The sequence below is a fragment of the Rhinopithecus bieti genome, unplaced genomic scaffold, assembly GCF_001698545.2.
Source record: "Rhinopithecus bieti isolate Rb0 unplaced genomic scaffold, ASM169854v2 scaffold_12928, whole genome shotgun sequence".
Lineage (NCBI taxonomy): Eukaryota > Metazoa > Chordata > Mammalia > Primates > Cercopithecidae > Rhinopithecus > Rhinopithecus bieti.
Window position 1 is genome coordinate 3,011,901 of NW_016807614.1, and position 25,481 is coordinate 3,037,381.

The 25,481-nt window shown below is 37.9% G+C and overlaps 2 protein-coding genes across 4 annotated transcripts in view; one reads left to right on the plus strand and one right to left on the minus strand.

Moving 5' to 3' along the window:
- EFCAB13 (EF-hand calcium binding domain 13) overlaps positions 1 to 25,481 on the minus strand; it is a 176,399-nt gene that overhangs the window by 100,562 nt on the left and 50,356 nt on the right. For all 3 annotated transcript variants that reach the window (XM_017882928.1, XM_017882929.1, XM_017882930.1), the window contains exons 10-12: positions 22,499 to 22,993; positions 19,554 to 19,691; positions 18,217 to 18,288 (exon numbers count right to left, since the gene is read on the minus strand). In XM_017882928.1, coding sequence (XP_017738417.1) covers positions 18,217 to 18,288; positions 19,554 to 19,691; positions 22,499 to 22,993 — 705 coding nt within the window. The remainder of the gene's footprint in view (positions 1 to 18,216; positions 18,289 to 19,553; positions 19,692 to 22,498; positions 22,994 to 25,481) is intronic.
- On the plus strand, positions 14,793 to 16,797 carry TRIM59 (tripartite motif containing 59). The gene is given in 1 exon segment (XM_017882940.1): positions 14,793 to 16,797. A coding segment is annotated over 1 exon segment (1,212 nt). The 5' UTR covers positions 14,793 to 14,975; the 3' UTR covers positions 16,188 to 16,797.

Here is a 25,481-nt window from a genome sequence, read left to right on the forward strand (position 1 = left end):
CCAGGCCTTGGCAGTTTCCATATGGTGTTGAGTCTGCAGGTGCACAGAAATTGAGAATTGAGGTTTGGGAACTTCTGCCTAGATTTCAAAGGACATATGGAAATGCCTGGATGTCCAGGCAGAAGTTTGCTGCAGGGGTGGGGCCCTCATGGAGGACCTCTGCTAGGACAGTACAAAAGGGAAATGTAGGATTGAAGCCCCCACACAGTCCCCACTGGGGCACTGCCTAGTGGAGCTGTGAGAAGAGGGCCACCATCCTCCAGACCCCAGAATGGTAGATCTCCTGACAGCTTGCACCATGTGCCTGGATAAGCCGTAGACACTGAATGCCACCCCATGAAAGCAGCCAGCAGGAAGGCTGTACCCTGCCAAGCCACAGGGGCAGATGTGCCCAAGACCATGGGAACCCACTTCTTACATCAGTGTGATCTGGATGTGAGACACGGAGTCAAAGGAGATCATTTTGGAGCTTTAAGATCTGACTGTACTGCTGGATTTCAGACTTGCATGGGCTCTGTAGCCCCTTTGTTTTAGCCAATTTCTCTGATTTGGGATGGCTGTATTTTCCCAATGCCTATACCCTCATTGCATCTAGGAAGTAACTAATTTGCTTTTAATTTTACAGGCTTATAGGTGGAAGGGACTTTCCTTGTCTCAAACGAGACTTTGAACCATAGACTTCTGAGTTAATGCTGAAATGAGTTAAGACTTTTGGGAAGGCATGACTGGTTTTGAAATGTGAGGACATGAGATTTGGGAGTGGCTGGGGGTGGAATTATATGATTTGGCTGTGTCCCCACTCAAATATCATCTTGAATTGTAGCTCCCATAATTCCCACATGTTGTGGGAGGGATCCGGTCAGAGTTAATTGAACCATGGAATCATGGAAGCAGTTTCCTCCATACTGTTCTCATGGTAGTGAATAAGTCTTACAAGATCTCATGGCTTCACAAAGGGAAACCCCTTTCACTTGGCTCTCATTCTCTCTCGCCATTGCCATGTAAGAAGTGCCTTTCACCTTCCGCTGTGATTGTGAGGTGGAACTGTGAGTCCATTAAACCTCTTTTTCTTTATAAATTACCCAGTCTTGGGTATGTCTTTATCAGCAGTGTGAAAACAGACTAACACAAACATACAGTGGGGAAAGGGCAGACTCTTCAATACATGGTGCTGAAAAACTGGATATCCATATGCAGAAGACTGAAACCAAGTGCCATCTCTCACCATATACAAAATCAAGTCAAAATGGATGAAAGACTTAAATCTAAAACCTCAAAATATGAAATTACTAAAATAAAACATTGGGGAAACTAGCCATGACATTGGTTTGGGCAAAGATTTCTTGAGTAATGATGCAAAAGCACAGGCAACACACACAATAATGGACAAATGGAATCACATTAAGTTAAAAAGCTTCTGAACAGCAAAGGAAACAGTCAATAAAGTGATGAGATAACCCACAGAATGAAACAGTCAACAAAGTGAAGAGATAACAGAAAGTATTTGCAAACTACCCATCAGACAAGAGACTAATAACCAGAATATAGAAGGAGCTCAAACAACTCAACAGGAAAAAAATCTAATAATCTGATTTTAAAATGGGCAAAAGATCTGAATAGACATTTCTCAAAAGAAGACATATAAATGGCCAACAGGTACATGAAAAAAAGATGTTCAAATCATTAATCATCACAGAAATGCAAGTGAAAAGTACAATGAGATATAATCTCACCTCAGTTAAAATGGTTTTTATGCAAAAGACAGTCAATGAGGATGTGGAGAAAGGGGAAGCCTCATATACTTTTGGTGGAAATGTAATGAGTACAGCCACTATGGAAAGCAGTTTGGAGGTTCCTCAATAACTAAAAATAGAACTACCATAAAAACCAGTATTCATACTGGTAGCTATATCTCCAAAAGATGGGAAATCAGTATATCAAAGAAGTATCTGCACTCCCATGTTTATTGCAGCACTATTCACAACAGCTAAGATTTGGAAGCAACCTGTGTCCATCAACAAATGAATGGATAAAGAAAATGTGGTACATATACACAATGGAGTACTATTCAGCCATAAAAAAACAAATGATATCCTGTCGTTTGCAAAAACATGGATGGAACTGGGTGTCAAAAGAATGAAATCCTGTCATTTGCAACAACATGGATGGAACTGGATGTCATTACGTTAAGTTAAATAAGCCAGGCACAGAAAGGCAAACTTCACATATTTTCACTTTTTATGAGAGCTAAAAATTAAGGCAATTGAACTCATGGAGATAGAGAGTAGAAAGATGGTTGCCAAAGGCTGGGAAGGGTAGTGGAGGCATGGTGGGGAAGTAGGGATGGTTAATGGGTACAAAAAAAAAATAAAAGACTGAATAACACCTAGTATTTGCTAGCACAATAGGGTGACTGTAGTTAAAAATAAGTTGTACATGTAAAAATATCTAAAAGAGTATAATTGGATTGTTTGTAACACAAAGGATAAATGCATGAGGTGATGGATATCCCATTTACCCTAATGTGATTATGATGCATTGCACATCTGTAACAAAATATCTCATGTAACCTATAAATATATATACATACTATGTATCCACAAAAATTAAAAATATAAAATAAAACAAAAGGATTATTGGGTTTCAACTAAACACCAAAATAAGTTCCAGCAAAAACCACATGATCATCTCAATAAACACAGAAACAGCATTTGACAAAATCCAACAGGAATTAATGATAAAAACTCTCAATAAGCTAGGAAAAGTAGAGAACTTTCTTCTTGAACTGATGAAGCACATCTATGAAACACTGACAGCTAACATTATACTTAATAATGAAAGGCTGACTGCTTTCCCTGTATTGGGAACAAGGAAAAAATGTCCACTCATCATTTCCATTCAACCTTCAACAGTGTACTGGAGGTTTAGCCAGTACAATAAGACAAAACAAGGAAAGACACCATGATCAAAGAGAAAGAAATGAGCCTATTTTTATTCTCAGATGAAATTATCTGATACGTAGAAAATTCTGAAGAATCAAACAAAAATTTAATAGCACAAATAAACAAGTTTAGCAAGGTCTCAGGATATAGATGAATACTCAAAATCAGACATATTTTATATACTAGAAACAAACAAACTGAAAATGAAATTAAGGAAACAATTTCATTCATAATTATATCAAAAAGAATAACTACTTAGATTAATTTAACAAAAGAAATGTAAGACTTGTACTTTGAAAACTAAAAACATTGCTGAGAGAAATGAGAGATCTAAAAGAATAAAAAAAATTCATGTTTGTATATTGGAAGACTCAATATCATCAGGAAGATAAAGCTCAATTTCTACCAAAATCCCAGCAAGATTTTTTTTTTTAGAAATTAGCAAGTTAATCCTAAAACGTATACAGAAATGCTAAGGATCTAAAATAGCCAAAATAATTTTGAAACAAAGTTAGACTTTACATTACTCAATTTGAAAACTTAATATAAAACTATAGCAATCAATGCTATGGGGTATTAGCACAGCGATAGGCATATACATCAATAGAATAGAATTGAAATTTCAGAAATAAACTCTTACATTTATCATCATATATTTGAGGATAATCTCCATGAAAACTTCCCACAATCTTGCAAGAGAGGTCAATAGGCAAATTTGGGAAATTCAGAGAATCCTTACAACATACTATATTAGACAACTATCCCAAGACACATAGTGATCAGATTCTCCAAAGTGAATATGAAAGAAAATATCTTAAAGGCAACTAGAGCATGTCACATACAAAGGGAACCCCAACAGGCTAACACTGGACACTTCAGCAGAAACCTTATAAGCCAGAGAGATTGGGGCATATATTCAGTATCCTTAAGAAAAGAAATTCCAACCAAGAATTTCATATTCAGTCAAACTAAGTTTCATAAGCAAAGGAGAAATAAAATCCTTTTCAGACACGCAAATGCAAAGGGAATTCATTATCACTGGACCTGTATCACAAGAGGTTCTTAAGGGAGTGCTAAACATGGAAACAAAAGGCCATTACCTGCTACCACAAAAACACACTTAAGTACATAGCCCACTGACATTACAAAGCAACTATACAATCAAGCCTACATAACAACCAGCTAACAACATGACACATCAAATACTGCACATATCAAGGTTACCTTTGAATGTAATCAGGTTAACACCCCACTTAAAAGATAGAAAGTGGCAAGTTGGATAAAGAAGCAAGACTCAGCTGTATGCTGCCTTTAAGAGACCCATCTTGCATGCAATGACACTCATAGACTCGAAGTAAAGGGATGGAGAAAGAACTATAAAGCAAATGGAAAACAAAAAGGAGCAGGGGTTGATATTCTTATTTCAGACAAAACAGACTTTAAACCAACAATGATCAAAAAGGACAAAGAAGGTCATTACACAATGATAAAGTGTTCAATTCAACAAGAAGACTTAACTCTCTTAAATATATATGGACCCAACACTGGAGCACCCAGGTTCATAAAACAAGTTCTTAGAGACCTACAATGAGACTTAGATAACCACACAATAATAGTGGGAGACTTCAACACCCTACTGACAGTGTTACAAATAACTCTTACAATTCAATAATAAGAAAACAAGCAACCAAAATTTTTAAAGGCAAATATACACTACTGCTTCCAGGTAGATGAAATAAATATGCTCTTCCCTGCTCCTCCCACTAAATGTAACTAAAACCTTGTGCACTATATCTTTTAAAAAACATAAGACTCTGAAACATGGTATCCATTGCAGCGTTATTCACAATAAACAAGACATGGAAACAACCTAAATGTCCATTCACAGATAAATGGATAAAGAAAATGTGGTATATACATACAATGAAATTTTGTTCAGCCTTAGAAAAGAACGAAATCCTGCTATATATAACAACATGGAGGAGCCTGGATGATATTATGCTCAGTAAAATAAGCCAGTCACAGAATGACAAATACTGTTATGATTCCATTATATGAGATATCTAAAATAGTATGTTAGAAAAAGCGGAATGGTGGTTGTCAGGAGATAGCGGGGAGGAAAAATAATATTCTCTTCAGAGGGTTTCAGTTATGCAAGATGAGTAAGTACTAGAGCTCTGCTGTACAATATTGTGCCAATAGTTAACCATACAGTATTGTGTATTTCAAATGTGTTAAGAGATCTCATGTTAAGTGTTCTTACCACAATAAAAATACGTAAGATTTTTTAAAAGACTCAGAAACATGGAGAAAAGGCAGACCAGCTAGAGACCTCAGGACCTAAGGAATGACATGGTGGTGAGGTTCCTGCATTTTCTTTTTACCTCATACATTACAGACTTAGAGCTAAAGAATCCAGTAACCCAGAAACACCAATTGGCACCAACAAAAAAATGCCCTAACAGAAGCCTGCTATCTGTAACCAAAGGTTGAGGAAAAGGGCAGCCCAACAGGACAGAAAACTTAGATAACCTCTCTACTCCAACCAAACACCACAAGAAAAACTGGTTTCACCGCCATCTACACCAGCAAAGGCCAAGTGTAAATCCTGGATTTTCACCTTCACAAGGCACTCCAACACCCTGACAGGTGATGACGGGAGACCCAGTAGAGGGTGGGAACTTTTATCCCCACTGACCTGATAACAAAGTCCTCCCAACCAGCAGCGTCAGTGGAGACCATGTGAGGAACTCAGATTTCTACCCCCAATCAATATTAACAACGGGTTATTCCACCTCCTCCCTAAGACAGTATCAGAGGAGGACCAATAGAGACAGAACTTTCAATACCACCCAAGAATAAAAAGGTTAACCCCTGTGGTATAAGCAGAGACCATGTAGGGACCCAGAATTCTTATCCTTGCCCAGCAGTAATGATAAGGCTGAGCAGGAAAGCTGGATTTCTATCTCCACCTGGAAGTAAGGAGGTTGGGTCTGCTCTTTTTCTGCTAGAGCAGAGTCACAGAAAGACAGCCAAAACAAAAGGTTTAAACAAGAGTCTCATAACATAATACAAAAGTATCCAGGCTATAATTAAAATCACTTATCATATTAAGGACCAAGGAGATCTCAAACTAAATGAAAAAAAAAAGACAACTGATAGATGCTAACATCAAGATAACAGAGATGGGCAAATTATCTGACAAAGATTTTTTAAAGCAGCCATAAAAATGGTTCAATAAGCAATTATAAACACACTTGAAACAAATAAAAACATTGGAGTAGCTCAGCAAAGAAATATTAATAGAAAGTTTCAGCAAGGAATTAGAAGACATAAAAAACCAAAAGGAGATTTTAGAACTAGAAAATACAATAGCTGAAAATAAAAGGCTCAGTAGATCTGGCATTGGAGAAAAGAAATTTATTATAAATAAATAAACGATAACAAAATCTCAGAGTATAGACTCCAAAGCTTAATGTATGAAACAGGGGAGAATCAATAAACTGAAATATAGAGTAATAAAAATTACCCAATGAGAAAATAGACTGTAAAAAATTAACAGAGTTTCAGGATTGTATAGAAATATACACAAATATCTAACATTTGTATTATCAGAGTTCTAGAAAGAGAAGAGAAAAAAACAGAACTAAAAATTACTTAAATAAATAATGAGTGAACATTTCCCAAAATTTAAGCAAGAGACATTAACCTACAAATTCAAGAAACTTATTGAACCTCAAACAAAATAAACCCAAAGAAATCCATGTCAAGGCACATCATAATTAAAACTGTAAAAACTAAAGAGAAAGAAAAAAATATTGATAGCCAAAGAAAACAATACATTGCCTACAAGGGAAAGAATAAACCAATCTGCATAATAGGATTTTTCATCAGAAATCATGGAAGCCAGAAGGAATTGGTACGGTATTTTCCAAATGCTGAAAGTAAAAGGACTGTCAACCCCAAATCTTATACTCAGAAAAAGTATTCTTTGGGAGACTAGGTAAAACAAAGATATTCTCAGGTGAAAGAAAATTAAGAGAATTAGTTGCCAGTGAACCTATTAATGTCTAAAGGAAGTTCAGAAAGAAAAGGAAAAAATAACTTTGAAACTCAAGAGGGAACAAAGAAAATAGCAAGCCCAAATATGAGCAAATATAATAGGCATTCCTTCTCTTACTGAGTTGTTCCTTGTTTGTTTGTCTGTTTTTTGAGACAGGGTCTCACTCTATCACCCAGGATGCAGTACGGTGGTGAAGTCATGGCTCACTGCAGCCTTAACTTCCCAGGCTCAGGTGATCCTCCCACCTCAGTCTCTTGAGTAACTAGGACTACAGGAGTGCACAGCTGTGCCCAACTAATTTTTGTACTTTTGGTAGAGACAGGGTTTCGCCATGTTGCCCAGACTGGTCTCGAACTCTTGGACTCGAGCAATTCACTCACTCCGACCTCCCAAAGTGCTGGGATTACAGATGTGAGCCACTGCACCTAATCCCCCTGTTTAGTTTTATAAATTATATTTAATGCTTGCAGCCAAAATGTTAACACTTTCTGATGTGGTTTTAATTGTATATAAAGGAAATATCTAAGACAATTATAAATGGGGGAGAATAAAGGGCATAAAAGAAGATAAAATTTCTATACTTCACTTGAACTGGTAAAATGATGACACCAATTGTATAATAAGTCATTAATATGTAATGTAATACCTGACGCAACCACTAAAGAAACTTATACAAAAAGATACACTCTAAAACACTATAGATAAAGCAAAACAACATTCAAAAAATAGGCAAAAGATTTGGATAAATATTTCAATAAACACATATGAATATGAATAAACACAATAAACACATATGGCCAGGCACAGTGGCTCACACCTGTCATCTCAGCATTTTCAGAGGCCAAGGCGGGGGACTGCTTGATATCAGGAGTTCAACACAGGGAGACCACATCTCTACAAAAGATTTTTTTTTTTAATTAGCCAGGCTGAGTGGCATGTGCCTGTGATCCCAGCTACCTGGGAAGCTGAGGTGGAAGGATTATTTGAGCCCAGGAGGTCTAGGCTGCAGTGTGCAGTGATTGAGCCACTGCACTCCAGCCTGGGTGATAGAGCAAGACCCAGTCTCATAAAAAAGATTATGAATGGCTAGAAAGCACGTGAAAATATGCTTGACAAAATTACTCATTAAGGAAATGCAAAACTAAAACCACAGTGAAATACCATTTCACACCTATTATAAAGTTACAATAATAAAATAATATCAAGTGTTGACAAGATGTGAAGAAACTAGAATCCTCATACATTGCTTGTGAAAAATGAAAATGTTATAGACACTTTGGAAAACAATTTTGACAGTTTAAGAGTTAAACATAAATTCACCATATAACCTAGCAATTCTTCTCTTAGGAATCTCCTCAAGAGAAATAAAAGTTTATGTCCAGAGGGAAACGTGTATACAAATGTTAATTTCAGTATTATTTGTAACAGCCCCAAATTGGAAACAATCAAATGTCCATGAGCCAATGGGCCACCAACAAAGTAAAGAATATCCATACAATATAATATAGATTTATTTAGCCATAAAAGGGGATGAACTACCGATACATACTACATAAATTAACCTTAGAAACCAGAAGTGTGATGTCACCAAAATGGCAGAGCAGAAGCAATCTGGCTTCATTCTCCCCTACTGAAAACCAAAAACAAATATCCGGTGCCAAGATTAACACCAGTAATATCCCAGGACTCATATCTGAAGCTGAAATGACTCCTGGGGGCACGGAGAAGTGAAAATCTCCAAGCAGATGGTAAGAGAAAAAGACTTCTATATCCACAACACCTCTCCACCAACCTGCCAGGTACCATGAGGAAGAGTTCCCCTGAAATCTTCATTTCTACAGTGGAAAAAGTGAGACCATGGCAGTCAGTCAGCTTCTCCACCATCTTGGGTTCCTTTATAGGAAAACTATTCCTGAATCAACCCAAATGAAGTATTATGAGTGTCTATAGGCAATAAAACCCCTGAGGGCATCTAGCAACTAAAAGGGAGGTGGGACCAGCAACCCCAGGCCACAAAATTCTGCTCTGTATCTCAGCCAAAGGAGATACCAAATCAGAGTGGCTGTTCAGCAGTACCACACTGTAGGAAAGCACATGCCATGGCTCCACTCAGCGTGAACCTATAGACAGCCTTCCCACACAGCTAGAGTATCCCTTTTAAGACCTCCCCATTTGAGACATGTAGGACTCTGACCATTTGTGAAGCCAAGGCAAATCTGGGTTTAAAATACAATCTAGTGCCAAAAAGATGCAGTGATCTAGGGTTAACAGGACTCAACAGGCAAAGTACAAAAATCCTCTAAGCATATATAGGCTGGGAAGACCAAAACAAGCTAGACAGCAAAGACTGGAATAAATAACTAATGGTTCAGTGCGAAGATATAGACATACGTCCACAAGGAAGAACAGCAAACTAGAAACCATGACCTCCTCAGAAAGACAGAGTAAAGAGCTACTGACTGATCTTAATAAGACAGCAATGTGTGAGCTCTCAGATCAAGAATCCAAACTGGTGGTTTTAAGGAAATCTCATCAAAGACTGTAGAAAGAGACAAAGAAGGTCACCATATAATAATAAAAGGGCTGATCCAATAAGAGGATATAACAATTATACATATATATGTACACAACAACAGAGGACCCAAATATATAAAGCAAACATTAATAGACCTAAAGGGAGAGACAGACTGCAATGCAATCCTACTAGAGGACTTCAACACACTATTCTCAGTAATGGACAGATGATCCAGAAAGAAAATCAACGAAGAAACATCGAAGTTAAACTACACTCTAGACCAAATGAACCTGACATTTGCAGAACATTTCATCCAACTGCTGCAAATATACATTATTCTCATCAGCACATTGAACATTCTCCAGGACGGGCCATATGTCAGGACACAAAAGAAGTCTCAACAAATTTTTAAAAGTCAAAATCATATGAAGTATTTTTCTGATCCCAATATAATAAAACTAAAAATCAATAACTAAGGAATTTTAGGAACTATACAAACACTGAGACTGCTGGCAAGATGGCGGAATAGGAACAGCTCCAGTCTGCAGCTCCCAGCAAGACCAACACAGAAGGTGGGTGATTCCTGCATTTCCAACTGAGGTACCCTGCTCATCTCATTGGGACTGGTTAGGCAGTGGGTGCAGCCCATGGAGGATGAGCAGAAGCATCGCCTCACCCAGGAAGTGCAAGGAGCAGGCGGCGGCGGCAGGGGGTGGCGGGGGGAGCACCCTCCTCCAGCCAAGGGAAGCCTTGAGAGACTCCTATCTGGCCCAGATACTATGCTTTCCCCATGGTTTTTGCAATCTACAGACCAGGAGATTCCTTCACATGCCTACACCACCAGGGCCCTGGGTTTCAAGCATAAAACTGGACGGCTCTTTGGGCTGACACCAAGCTAGCTGCAGGAGTTTATTTTTGTACCCCAGAGGCACCTGGAATCCCAGCGAGACAGAACGGTTTACTCCCCTGGAAAGGCGGCCGAAGCCAGGGAACCAAGTGGTCTGGCTCAGCGGGACCCACTCCTATGGAGCCCAGCAAGCTAGGCTGGGTTGAAATCCTCGCTGCCAACACAGCAGTCTGAAGTCCAACTGGAACAATCAAGCTTTGTGTGGGGAGGGGCATCCACCATTACTGAGGCTTCAGTACCTCGGTTTTCCCCTGACAGCGCTAAAAAGGCCTGGAAGTTCAGACTGGGTAGAACTCAACACAGTGTGGCAAAGCGGCTGCAGCCAGACTACCTCTCTAGATTCCTCTTCACTGGGAAGGGCATCTCTGAAAGAAAGGCACCAGCCCCAGTCAAGGGGTTATAGATAAAACTCCCATCTTACTGGGACAGAGCACCTGGGGGAAGGGGCGGCTGTGGGCACAACTTCAGCAGACTTAAACATTCCTGCCTGCTGGCTCTGAAGACAGCAGTGGATCCTGACAAGGAGGGCTCTCCCAGCACAGCACTCGAGCTCTGGTAAGGGACAGACTGCCTCCTCCACTGGGTCCCTGACTCCCATACCTCCTGACGGTGAGAGACCTCCCAACAGGAGTTGTCAGACACCTCATTCAGGAAAGCTCCGGCTGGCATCAGCCCAGTGCCCCTCTGGGACAAATCTTCCAGAAGAAGGAACAGCAGCAATCTTTGCTGTTCTGCAGCCTACACTGGTAATACCCAGGCAAATATGGTATGGAATGGACCTCCAGCAAACTGCAGCAGACCTGCAGAAGAGAGGCATGACTGTTAGAAGAAAAAGTAACAAACAGAAAGCAGTAACATTATCAACAAAAGGAACCCCATACAGAAACCCCATCCAAAGATCAAAGGTAGATAAATCCATAAAGATGAGGAAAAACCAGCACAAAAACGCTGAAAATTCCAAAAACCAGAATGCCTCTTCTCCTCCAAATGATTGCAACTCCTCTCCAGCAAGAGCACAAAACTAGACAGAGAATGATTTTGACGATTTGACAGAAGTAGTCTTCAGAAGGTGGGTAACCACAAACTCCTCTGAGCTAAAGGAGCATGTTCTAACCCAATGCAAAGAAGCTAAGAGCCCTGACAAAAGGTTACAGGAACTGCTAATAGAACAACCAATTTAGAGAAGAACATAAATGACCTGATGGAGCTGAAAAACACAGTACAAGAACTTCATGAAACATACACAAGTATCAATAGCTGAATCAATCAAGCAGAAGAACGGATATCAGAGATTGAAGATCAACTTACTGAAATAAGGTGTGAAGACAAGATTAGAGAAAAAAGATTGAAAAGGAATGAATGAAGCCTCCAAAAAATATGGGACTATGTGAAAAGACCAAACCTACAATTGATTAGGGACCCTGAAAGTGACAGAGAGAATGGAACCAAGTTGGAAAACACACTTCAGGATATTATCTGGGAGAACTTCCCCAATCTGGCAAGACAGGGCAATGCTCAATTTCAGGAAATACAGAGAATACCACTAAGATACTCCTCAAGAAGAGCAACCCTAAGGCACAAAACCGTCAGATTCTCCAGGGTTGAAATGAAGGAAAAAAGGTTGGCCGGGAACAGTGTCTCATGCCTGTAATCCCAGCACTCTGGGAGACCGAGGCAGGCAGATCATGAGGTCAGGAGATCGAGACCATCCTGGCTAACACAGTGAAACCCCGTCTATACTAAAAAAATACAAAAACCTGGCGGGGCATGGTGGCAGGCACCTGTAGTCCCAGCTACGTGGGAGGCTAAGGCAGGAGAATGGTGTGAACCCAGGAGGCAGAGCCGGCAGTGAGTGGAGACGTGCCACTGCACTCCAGCCTGGGTGACAGAGCGAGACTCCATCTCAATAAAAAAAAAAATAAAATAAAAGTTAAGGGCAGCCAGAGAGAAAGGTCAGGTTACCTACAAAGGGAAGTCCATCAGACTAACAGCAGATATCTCTGCAGAAAACCTACAAGCCAGAAGCCAGAAGAGAGTGGGAGCCAATACTCAACATTCTTAAAGAAAAGAATTTTCTAACCAGAATTTCATATCCAACCAAACTAAGTTTTATAAGTGAAGGAGAAATAAAATCCTTACATATAAGCAAATGCTGAGGGATTTTGTCAATACCAGGCCTGCCTTGCAAGAGCTCCTGAAGGAAGCACTAAATATAGAAAGCAAAAACTGGTACCAGCCACTGCAAAAAAAAAACCACTCATATAGAAAGACCAATCACACTATGAAGAAACTGCATCAACTAATGTCCAAAATAACCAGCTAGCATCATGATGACAGGATGAAATTCACATATAACAATATTAACCTTAACTGTAAACAGGCTAAATTCCTCAATTAAAAGACACAGACTGGCAAATTAAGAGTCAAGAACCATCAGTGTACTGTATTCAGGAGACCCATCTCACATGCTAAGACATACATAGGCACAAAATAAAGGGATAGGGAAATATTTACCATGCAAATGGAAAGCAAAAAAAAAAAACAAAAAAAAACAAAAAAAAACCAGGGTTGCAATCCTAGTCTGTCATAAAACAGCCTTTAAACCAACAAAGATCAAAAACGACAAAGAAAGGATTAATGCAACAAGAGCAGCTAACTATCCTAAATATATACGCACCCAATACAGGAGCACTCAGATTCATAAAACAAGTTCTTTGAGACATACAAAGATACTTAGACTCCCACAGTGAAAGTGACAGACTTTAACACTCCACTGTCAATATTAGACAGCTCAAGGAGACAAAAATTAATAAGGATATTCAGGACTTGAACTCAGCTCTAGATCAAGCAGACCTAATAGACACCTACAGAACTCTCCACCCCAAATCAACAGAATATACATTCTTCTCAGCACTACATCGCACTTATTCTAAAATTAACCACATAATTGGAAGTAAAATACTCCTCAGCAAATGTAAAAGAATGGAAATCATAACAGTCTCTCAGACCACAGTGCAATCAAATTAGAACCCAGGATTAAGAAACTCACTCAAAACCAAACAACTACATGGAAACTGAACAACCTGCTCCTGAATGACTAATGGGTAAATAATGAAATGAAGGCAGAAATAAATAAGTTACTTGAAACAAATGAGAACAAAGACATAATGTACCAGAATCTCTGGGACGCAGCTAAAGCAGTGTTTAGAGGGAAATTCATAGCACTAAATATCCACAGGAGAAGGCAAGAAATATCTAACATCGACACCCTAACATCACAATTAAAAGACTAGAGANCCCTGAACAGACCAATAACAAGTTCTGAAAATGAGGCAGTAATTAATAACCCACCAACCAATAAAAGCCCAGGACCAGATTGATTCAGAATTAAATTCTACCAGAGGTACAAGGAGGGGTTGATAGCATTCCTTCTGAAACTATTCCAAACAATAGAAAAAGAAGGACTCCGCTCTAACTCATTTTATGAGGCCAGCATCACCCTGATACCAAAACCAGGCAGAGACACAACAAAAAAAGAAAATCTCAGGCCAACATCTCTTATGAACATTGATGTGAAAAGCCTCAGTAAAATACCAGCAAACAGAATCCAGCCACACATCAAAAAGCTTACCACCACGATTAAGTCAACTTCATCCCTGGGATGCAAGGCTGGTTCAACATATGCAAATCAATAAATGTAACCCATCACGTAAACAGAAACAAAAACAAAAACCACGATTGTCTCAATAAATGCAGAGAAGGCCTTCGACAAAATTCAACACCCCATCATGCTAAAAACTCTCAATAAACTAGGTACTGATGGAACATATCTCAAAATAATAAGAGCTATTTATGACAAACCCATAGCCAATATCATACTGAATGGGCAAAAACTGGAAGCATTCCCTTTGACAACCGGCACAAGACAAGGATGCCCTCTCTCACCACTCCTATTCAACATAGTATTGGAAGTTCTGGCCACAGCAATCAGGCAAGAGAAAGAAATAAAGGGTATTCACATAGGAAGAGAGGAAGTTCAATTGTCTCTGTTTGCAGATGACATGATTGTATATTTAGAAAACCCCACTGTCTCAGCCCAAAATCTCAAGCTGATAAACAACTTCAGCAAGGTCTCAGGATACAAAATCAATGTGCAAAAATCACAAGCATTCCTATGCATCGAAAACAGGCAAGTGGACAACCAAATCATGAGTGAACTCCCATTCACAACTGCTACAAAGAGAATAAAATACCTAGGAATACAACTCACAAGGGAGGTGAAGGACCTCTTCAAGGAGAACTACAAACCACTGCTCAAGAAAATAAGAGAGGAGGGCCCCGCCCGGCCTAGGCACCTGAAGCCCTTCGGGGCGGAGGAGGGCGGGGACTCGGGGCGACTCTCAGCATCAGCCTGGAGCCGGTGGCTCTCTGTTTCAGCGCTGTGGAGTCGCCTAGTCCGCCTCCTCCCCGCGAATAAGAATAAAAGATTCTGGAGGAGTTGGAGAGAGTGTATTCAGTCCCCAAACCAGGAGATCAACAAAGTAGGAAATGCACAATTTTGAGGAAGAGTTAACTTGTCCCATATGTTACAGTATTTTTGAAGATCCTTGTGTACTGCCATGCTCTCATACATTTTGTAGAAATTGTTTGGAAAACATTCTTCAGGCATCTGGTAACTTTTACATATGGAGACCTTTACGAATTCCTCTCAAGTGCCCTAATTGCAGAAGTATTATTGAAATTGCTCCAACTGGTATTGAATCTTTACCTGTTAATTTTGCATTAAGGGCTATTATTGAAAAATACCAGCAAGAAGACCATCCAGATATTGTCACCTGCCCTGAACATTACAGGCAACCATTAAATGTTTACTGTCTACTAGACAAAAAATTAGTTTGTGGTCATTGCCTTACCATAGGTCAACATCATGGTCATCCTATAGATGACCTTCAGAGTGCCTATTTCAAAGAAAAGGACACTCCTCAAAAACTGCTTGAACAGTTGACTGACACACACTGGACAGATCTTACCCATCTTATTGAAAAGCTGGAATAACAAAAATCTCATTCTGAGAAAGTGGTCCAAGGCGATAAGGAAGTCGTTCTCCAGTATTTTAAGGAGCTTAATGATACATTAGAACAGAAAAAAAAAAGTTTCTTAACAGCTCTCTGTGATGTTGGCAATCTAATTAATCAAGAATATACTCCACAAATTGAAAGAATGAAGGAAATGAGAGAGCAGCAGCTTGAATTAATGACACTGACAACATCTTTACAAGAAGAGTCTCCACTTAAATTTCTTGAAAAAGTTGATGATGTACACCAGCGTGTAGAGATCTTGAAACAAAGACCACTTCCTGAGGTTCAAACTGTCGAGATTTATCCTCGAGTAAGCAAAATATTGAAAGAAGAATGGAGCAGAACAGAAATTGGACAAATTAAGAACGTTCTCATTCCCAAAATGAAAATTTCTCCAAAAAGGATGCCATGTTCCTGGTCTGATAAGGATGAAAAGGAAATTGAATTTTTTAAAATTTTAAACATTGTTGTAGTTACATTAATTTCAGTGATACTGATGTCAATACTCTTTTTCAACCAACACATCATAACCTTTTTAAATGAAATCACTTTAATATGGTTTTCTGAAGCCTCGCTATCTGTTTACCAAAGTTTATCTAACAATCTACATGAGGTAAAGAATATACTGTATCACATTTTCTATTTGTTGACGGAATTCATGTGGAAAATAGTTTCTCATTGAAAACGTCAATCTGAATTGTTTAAATGGGCTCATTCTGTACATTGCTAAATGAAAAATAGGGTGGCAGCATGAATAAATAGCAAACTAAGCTTTATTAGTGCTGCAACTAATATAAACAAAGTTTATGTTTGTTGCTTTTGGTTAGCAATATGTCAAAGTTAGAAATATCTGAAATATTCAAATCTTTGGGAAAATCTAGTAACTAGTTTGAAAATTAATACACTATCCCATTTTTATTGGCTTTATGAAGGATGACATAATGTTGCTATGACATTTAAACATTCTTGTACCAATATTGTCTTTTACCATTATGATATATTGCAGTTAATGGCCTTTATAGTTCTTTATATATATAGCAAAATCCTGAAAGTACATATACCTTTATTTTGATATGGCTTGAAGCTTCTGAATGGGTGAATAGGATGATAGAAAGGTTTTAAAATGAAGCAACAAAGTCTTAAAGTGATAAGGCATTGCTTAAAGATCTTTTGATCAAACATACCTGTGTTTTAGACAGATTTAAGATATCACCATTCACTCCAAATAAAGCTATTGCTTTTGGATAACTGTTCGGGAACGGTGGCTTTTTTTTTTTTTTAGACGGAGTCTCGCTCTGTCGCCCAGGCTGGAGTGCAGTGGTGCGATCTCGGCTCACTGCAAGCTCTGCCTCCTGGGTTTACGCCATTCTCCTGCCTCCGCCTCCTGAGTAGCTGGGATTACAAGCGCCCGCCACCTNAAGACACATGCATACGTATGTTTACTGCAGTGTTGTTCACAATAGCAAAGACTTGGAACCAACCCAAATGCCCATCAATGATAGACTGGATAAAGAAAATGTGGCACATATACACCATGGAATACTATACAGCCATAACAAAGAATGAGTTCCTGTCCTTTGCAGGGACATGGATGAAGCTAGAAACCATCATCCTCAGCAAACGAATGCAGGAACAGAAAACCAAACACCACATGTTCTCACTCATAAGTGGGAGTTGAACAATGAGAACAATTGGACACGGGGAGAGGAACTTCACACACTGGGGCCTGTTGGCAGGTGGAGGGCTAGTGGAGGGATAGCATTAGGAGAAATACCTAATGTAGATGACAGGTTGAAGGATGCAGCAAACCACCATAGCATGTGTATACCTATGTAACAAACCTGCACATTCTGCACATGTATCCCAGAACTTAAAGTATAATAATAATAGTCTATTTGCTTACAAACTGAACATAAAGGAACACTTTTTAAAAGAAATCAATTTACTAATATTGTCTTCAATAAATCCAGACACTTCGCCACTTACATCCATCAGAAATGACAAATGACAATGTAGCTTTTAACGTAAGTCTCATCATGTAAGTATAAAAGGAAATCTCTTGCTTTGGACTAATCTTTCCTTATCTGGGGAATTCTTTGCAAAGAAACAAAAAGCTTATTTTTTTTAGCATATGCATAAACAGAACAAAATAAAAACAGCAAGCTTTAATATCTTTCATTTCTCATTTTAATCTTGCTAAAAAATATTTAATCATTTGTATAAAAATATTGCAAGCAAAAAAAGGGTATTGTGGTAATAGTTGCACAACTCAATAAATTTAATAAAATCAATGGATGAGTGAATTTTACATACATAAATTATACCTTGATAAAGTTGTTTTAAAAGTTCTAAATCAAAGGTGAACCAAACGAGTATTTCATTCAAAGAAGTCCATTGAAAAAAAAAAAAACATATCACCCATCAATTCCTAATCAATGTTGCTAATTACCTATTTGATCTCTACATTATCATTATTACCATATATTTATGGATCACTTTTCAGTTTGCAAAATTCACATGACAACTCTGTGAGGTAAACACCTTAGCTATTATTACTCTGATATAGCAAGTTTTTAAAAACTGGCAACTGACTTGCCTAAGAGTCACAAGCCTATTCCATCCAAAAGCAAGCCCAGTTCTGTTGAATCTAATTCTTCTCAATCAGCACTGCTCTTCCCTCTAAATCATTTTAAAACAAATTTCCTACCTACCATTGCATTCAGGAAAACTTTGCTCCTTGGCGAGAGTACTTATAAAGTCATCTAACTCCACCATTCCATTCTCTGTTTTTAAAAAAAGAGTTTAGATTATACATTCTGGTGTATTTTTGCATACAGGTAAATTTGCATTTTAACACAACTATTTTTAAAATTTACTTGATCCTTCATTTCATCATCCTATTTCTCCTTCATGTCATGTCTCATAATTCTTTCTAGATTAGGTCAGTTCATTTGGACAATTATTGAGAGCATATTAGTGCCAAGAACCATGCTAGGCACCGAGAACACAAAAATAAGAAAGACACAGTCCCTGCTTTTTCAATATCTATTACATGCAAAGGACTGAGTTAGATACTAATTTCTTAACAGATCTAGGAAAAAAGAAATTTGTCCATATAGACAGACCACGAGAGAGTTAAGGAGTCTATTTCATATCATCTTGAAAACCCACTCAATACGCTATCCATTAAGACACCTTAACAATACTAATCAGCCCTGACAAAACCAAGTATCCCCATCTCTATCTCCCTAGTATCCATGTGGTCCAAAGTTTTACCTATGTTTAGACATAAACCCTCACAGTGATCATGTCAATCCTGATAAGCAGCAAAAAGGGCTCAATAATTTTAGTGCCACCCACTCTTTATATAATTTTTAAGTGAATCTTCTTTCTGATTTACCTTAGCTAAGAAATTGTGCCCAGATTCTGAGGATTCACTTTTAATGTTATTCTCAAATCAGTCTTTCCCCAAAATGTCACCTCTTTACTTCTGTTGTGGAAAATTCTTAGTCACTGATAAAAATAACTTCTCTAGTATAAAAACCCTTCCTAGAAACTTAAACTCTGCTTTTAACTTAGGCTGGTAACTGGGATATGCCACTCAACATCTAAATGTTAACTGCTAAGCATACCTGGCTCTAAATTCCCCCATATTTTGTAATCTCCAATTATTAATCTTTGGATCCTTGGGTTATTTGCGTAGAGATTTCCATACCCTTAGATATTGCGGTCTTACTGTCTGAACCTCGCTACAACTAGATCAGTCTCCCCAGTACCACCCTACTATTAATAGGCACAGCTAGGGATAGTGATGAAGAGCTTTACTGAAATGATCTGGAAATAGGAAAGGCCTACATGCTCCAAACCAATCCATGTGGTCAGAACTTACAGGTTGTTTTTTTTTTTACTATTTTCCATTTTTATATCTGAATTTTCTTTAGAATGACCCATTCCTAATTTCTAATTGAGAGGAATTCCTCCAATATTTAATACTATCCCATAAAAATATCTAACTTTCTCAGAAACTTCAGTGTTATCAGTCTCTCACCATTTCTACTAGTGTCTGTCACAATCTTCTGGAATTCTTTATCTAATAAAGTAATTCCTATTGAAGGCAAAATAGACTGAAGTCCTTCTGCTGAAATGTAATTTTCTTGAAGTTTACTGATAGCTTCACAGAAGTTTTCTAAATATACAAAATGTACAGAATTATTAAGCAACAGAATTCTTGTGTCAAAAGCAATAATTAATACTCAAAATCTGTAGAAATTAAAGAAGTTTTATCTATTTTATATTACCTTATAGATTTTATAGGACTGCTTTTCTTTCCATATATGTTGTATAACATTATATTTAATCTTTCTCTTATAGCTCAAACACAGAACTGTCTTAACATTCTATAAACATGTATAATCTACTTGTTTGGGGGAACAGCCTGTTCCAGTGGCCCAGCCAATGCTGCTCGCTTCTGATTAAAATAAAATTCATGGGGCCAGGTATGGTGGCTCCTGCCTGTAATCACAGCACTGCGGGAGGCCAAGGCAGGTGGGTCACTTGAGGTCAAGAGTTCGAGACCCACCTGGCCAACATGGTGAAACCCTGTCTCTACTAAAAATACAACAATTAGCTGGGCGTGATGGCGCATGTGTGTACTCCCAGCTACTCAAGAGGCTGAGGCAGGAGGATCACTTGAACCCAGGAGGCAGAGGTTGCAGTGCACTGAGATCGTACTCTAGCCTGAGTGTGTGTGTGTGTATGTGTGTGTGTAAAATTAATGAGTCCAAGAAATAAAAACACCGAAGTGTTTTGTTTAAATTGAAGAATTCCAAGCAAAAATGTAGAGTTCTTCACCATCCCATTAATTTACTCTACCATGTTTTCAGTTCATAACCTTCAAAAAATAAAGTCTTAGAAGCAAATACACGTAGACATCACGTGCTTCTTACTATGATGCACTGAGATGGTTACAATATCACTTCTGAGGTAATCTGACCAAAAATGCATAATCTGAATTTATTCATGAGGGAATAAAACAAAAATCCAAAATGAAGGGTATTATACAAGACAACTAGTCAATACTCTTCAAAAGTGTCAAGGTCATGAAAGATTGAAGAAGCATCCCTGATTGACGGAGACTAAGGAAAAGTGACAACTAAATGTAGTGGGTAATTCTGGATTAGATTCTGGAATTAAAAAAGAACATTCATGGAAAAACTGACAAAATTTGAATAAGGTCTGTAGATCAGTAAGCAGTATTGCATCAGTGTTAATTTCCCGGTTTAGATCATGTCCTGATGGAAATGTTTGTACTACTTTTGTGACTCTTAAGAAAGTAAAATTATTTAAAAGTGAAAAGTTAGAATTTTTAATGTAAATCATACAGGCAGTCATATTCCATAAAATTCCAATTACCATCAATTTGTTTCGGGAAGTTATGCCAGATGAACTATTTCATACTTCTCTATATTCAGAACATTAAATATGGCAGTGGTAGGTGACATCATTTTATTTTAGTGACATGAGAAAGGTAAAATACGCTTTCTTCTGACAGCCTCTTCTACCCACGTCTGTCTGCTATTTCATTATTCCTTTAACCCAAGGTTTTAATTCTTATTGAAATAAAAATAACTCTCAGAAATACAAATGTGGCACAAAGTAGCAGCAGTGCCTTGGTAAAGGAATCAGAAACAGGATGATCATCACTGTGCCTCCTTAATAGATCACATTCCTTTTTTTCCATTGAGTTATTTGAATTTGCACTAAGGTATGAATCACAAATTTTTCACTAAACAATCATTTTATCTATTACATTAAATACTAAATGTGATATGAAAGTCAATGAGTTTTTAAAAGAGAATAAATATGACTTAAGCAACTTCAGCAGAGGACTACAAGAAATCTTTAATTGGGTTCCATACACACTGCTTCTGTGATGAAAGTAATACAGAGAGAGAAAATATATTGGTTGGAAAACCATTGCTCATCTTTGAGAAAAATCATAAAGACTTGGAGACCTAGATATACAGTATTATTTTTTCCTGATATTCTCCTTCCATAAGAGATAATACCTGAAGTACTATATTATATATTTAAACTACAGCACTCTAAGCAAAAATTTCACATAGATTTCCACTTGTTTAAATATTTAATAAATTACAAAATAAACATTTCCAAAAGAAGCCAGGCCTTCTGCTTTCTAGGGAATATTAATGACTCCAATTAATCACTGAATAAGTTTCTCAGGAAAAGTTAAACTCCTCCCTAAAGAGGACATCTGAAAAGGAATTATCATCAGAATCACAATATTATATCCATTGGTCTCTGTGCCAGAAGTGGCAGGCCAGACTTGGCGGCTCATGCCTGTAATCGCAGATCCTTGGGAGGCCAAGACGGGAGCACTACTTGGGGCCAGGAGTTCAAGACCAGCCTTGGGAGCAGAGTGGGATCCCAACTCTACGGGAAAAAAAAAAAAAGAAAAAAAAAAAAAAAGCTAGCTGGGTGTGGGGGCATGTGCCTATGCTCCCAGCTACATGGGAGGCTGAGGAGGTAGGAGGATCACTTGAAAACAAAAGGTCGAGGCTGCAGTGAGCTAGGATCACGCCACTACACTCTAGCCTGGGTGACAGAGTGAGATTGTGACTCAAAAAATAAAGAATAAACAAACATATAATTCAGTGGCATTAATCACATTTACAAAGTTGTACCACCATCACTACTGTACGTTTCCAGAATTTTTGCATAGGCATGGTGGTTCACGCCTGTGAATCCCAGCACTTTGGGAGGCCAATGCAGGAGGATTGCTTGAGGCCAGGGGTTTGAGACCAACCTGGGCAACCCTGTCTCTATAAATAATTTTAAAATTAAAAAAAAAAAGAAGAAGTGGTGGTTACTCAGGGTGTTAACAATTGAAATGCTTACAACTATCTAATAATTGATTCATTCTGTGCATTTCTGTGATGACTGAAGAACTCAAGAAGCTAGATTTATACTTACCCAGAGTATTAATTGCAGGTTTTTCCGTAGACGAAACCTGTTTTAGGAGGCTGGAACGCTTTCTTACAGCTGGCTTCTGAAGTTTTGGGATACTAGAAATATCACTTTTATCTAGAGACTTACTGAGGCTTGTACTACTCTTCAAGCTTTGTGGTTTAGACTTTGAGTCATGAATTTCACCCTTCTCTGAATGTTTTTTAAAGTTTATGCCATTCTTTGAATATGGTTCTTGGACTCCTACATTACTGCTGCTGACCCCACCCAGAAATTTTCTTATTTGCCAAGTATTTTTTGATCTTTTAGATTCAAGGTCATCATTCTCCATAATTTTGCTATAATATTGGTTGCTTTTGTTATTTAACTTTTTGGATACTGAAGGTTCAGGGAGTTTGGAAGACAAACTGTTTTTCTTCTTATATTTTAGATAGCATCCTGCTATACTTGATAACTTTCTGTCTGAAGTAATTTCATCCAAAGGTGATCCTTCTGTAATTGCTAAATAAGAGAAATATACAATTATTTCATTTACTTGTATAATCTGCAACACATTTCAAAACTAACAACTAAGTCCTCATGAAAACTATTCAAGAAATTATTAGTTGCTTAAACATATAAAACAAACCAAAAAATTAAAGAACTGATAGTCAAAAGATTGGACCATTAACTAAGTCAAATATAATGTGCTGCTTTAATATGTTTACATATTCCCATCCAAAGCTATTTAAAGTTACACTGAAACTAAAACGATAGGCTAATGAAGCATATGGTTCTCATTCCCCACTCTTTCCCAATTGACAAAGATAATAGACTAATAAGCTAATACAGACAGATATTCCCTACTTATAAAAGTGCAGAACTATGAGGAAAGGGGAGATTTGATTTATAAAATTAGAACTTAAGTAATTACTCTCCTAAATATTCTTGGTATTTGTGGAGGAAAAAGTAACTTCATATATAAAACAACAGCTTTAGAAAAATATTAACACAATGCCCCAAACTGGGACTTCATTTACAAAATTTATCTGATGTTTCAGAATCTTATCTTACATTTGAATAACACATTTTAAAGCATTTCAAATGTTATAATATTTGATCCTCAAAACAACTCTATGAGACTGTCGAGCAGCAGCAGTATAATCTCAACTATGAATAAATTTTGCCTAGAGGAAATAAAAAAGTTTCTTATCTTAGACTCTATGAGAATGAACAATTGAAAATAAGTAAATGAAAATATTTGAATATTAAAGTCTGAAAATACTTAAAGATGGTGCTATATATGTATCTCTAAGTGCACTAACAGATAAATAAGTTGTGAGCAGGTAAAAATATAATCTTTGACACTTCTGATTTAGGCTTTTGGACCACACCAAACAGCCTGCCCAGAATCTCTGATTCTGACTGATTAGGGCTTTCCCAGTCCTTCAAATGCAGAGACATCAACATAAGGCAATAAGAAACATGAAAAATCCAGGAGACATACTACTACCAAAAGAGCACAATAATCTCCTGATAGCTGACCCCAGAGAAATGAAGATATAGAAACTTCCTGACAGAATTCAAACTAATTGTCTAGAGAAAGTTCAGGGAATAAAATTAATGACATACAGAGAAAAAAATTCAATGAAATCAGGAAAACAATAAATGACCAAAAATAGAATTTTACAGAGACACTGAAATTACACAAAAGAAAATAAATAAACAAAAATCAAGAGTTGAAAAGTGTAATGAAAGAAATGGAAAATACAATAGAGAACATCAGCAACATAACTGATCAAGTACAAGAATGAATCTGTGAACCTGAAGACAAATTATTTGAAAATACATAGTCTGAGGAGAATAAAAGAAAAATAATGAAAAATAATGGGGAAAGCTTACAGGATTTATGGGACAGCATCCAAAGAGAAAATGGTCAAGTTATAAGAGTTTATGAAGGAGAAGAGAAAGACAAAAGAGTAGAAAACTTACATAAACAAGAACAGAAAACAATCCAAATTTGGGCAAATATGTAAATATCCAGGTACAGGAAGGCCAAATGCCTCCAATCAGATGAATTCAAACAAGAGTACATCAAGACATATTATAATCAAACTGTCAAATATCAAGTACAAAAGGGAGATTCTGAAAATAGCAAGAGAAAAGTAAATAACATATACGTTCCAATAAGGAGAGCAAATTTCTCAGCAGACACCTTATGGGTTCATAGAGAATGGAAAATATATTCAGAGTACTGAAGGAAATAAACTGCTAACCGATAATACTGTACCTAGAAAAACTGTCCTTCAGAAATGATAAAGACTTTCCCAGACAAAAGCTGAAAGAGTTCATCCCCTAGATTTGTCTTACGTGAAATGTCAAAAAGAGTTCTTCAAGCCAAAAGAAAAAGATGCTGTTTAGTAACACAAAAACATATAAATGTGTAAAACTCACTGGTAAAGGTAAGTACACCAAGTCAGAATACACTAATACTGTAATGGTGGTGTGCACTTCACTTACATAGTATGAAGGTTAAAAATAATAAAAGCGGCCGGGCGCGGTGGCTCAAGCCTGTAATCCCAGCACTTTGGGAGGCCGAGACGGGCAGATCACAAGGTCAGGAAATCGAGATCATCCTGGCTAACACGGTGAAACCCCGTCTCCACCAAAATACAAAAAATTAGCCAGGTGTGTTGGCGTGCCTGTAGTCCCAGCTACAGGGAGGCTCACGTGGGAGGATCACTTGAGCCTGGGAGGCGGGGGTTGCAGTGAGCCAGCGTGCCGCAGTGCTCCAGCCTGGGTGACAGAGTGAGGCCCTGTCTCAAAAATAAAAAGAAAATTAAAAATAAAATAAAGTGGGCCGGGCGCGGTGGCTCAAGCCTGTAATCCCAGCACTTTGGGAGGCCGAGACGGGCGGATCACGAGGTCAGGAGATCGAGACCATCCTGGCTAACACGGTGAAACCCCGTCTCTACTAAAAAGCCAAAAAACTAGCCGGGCGAGGTGGCGG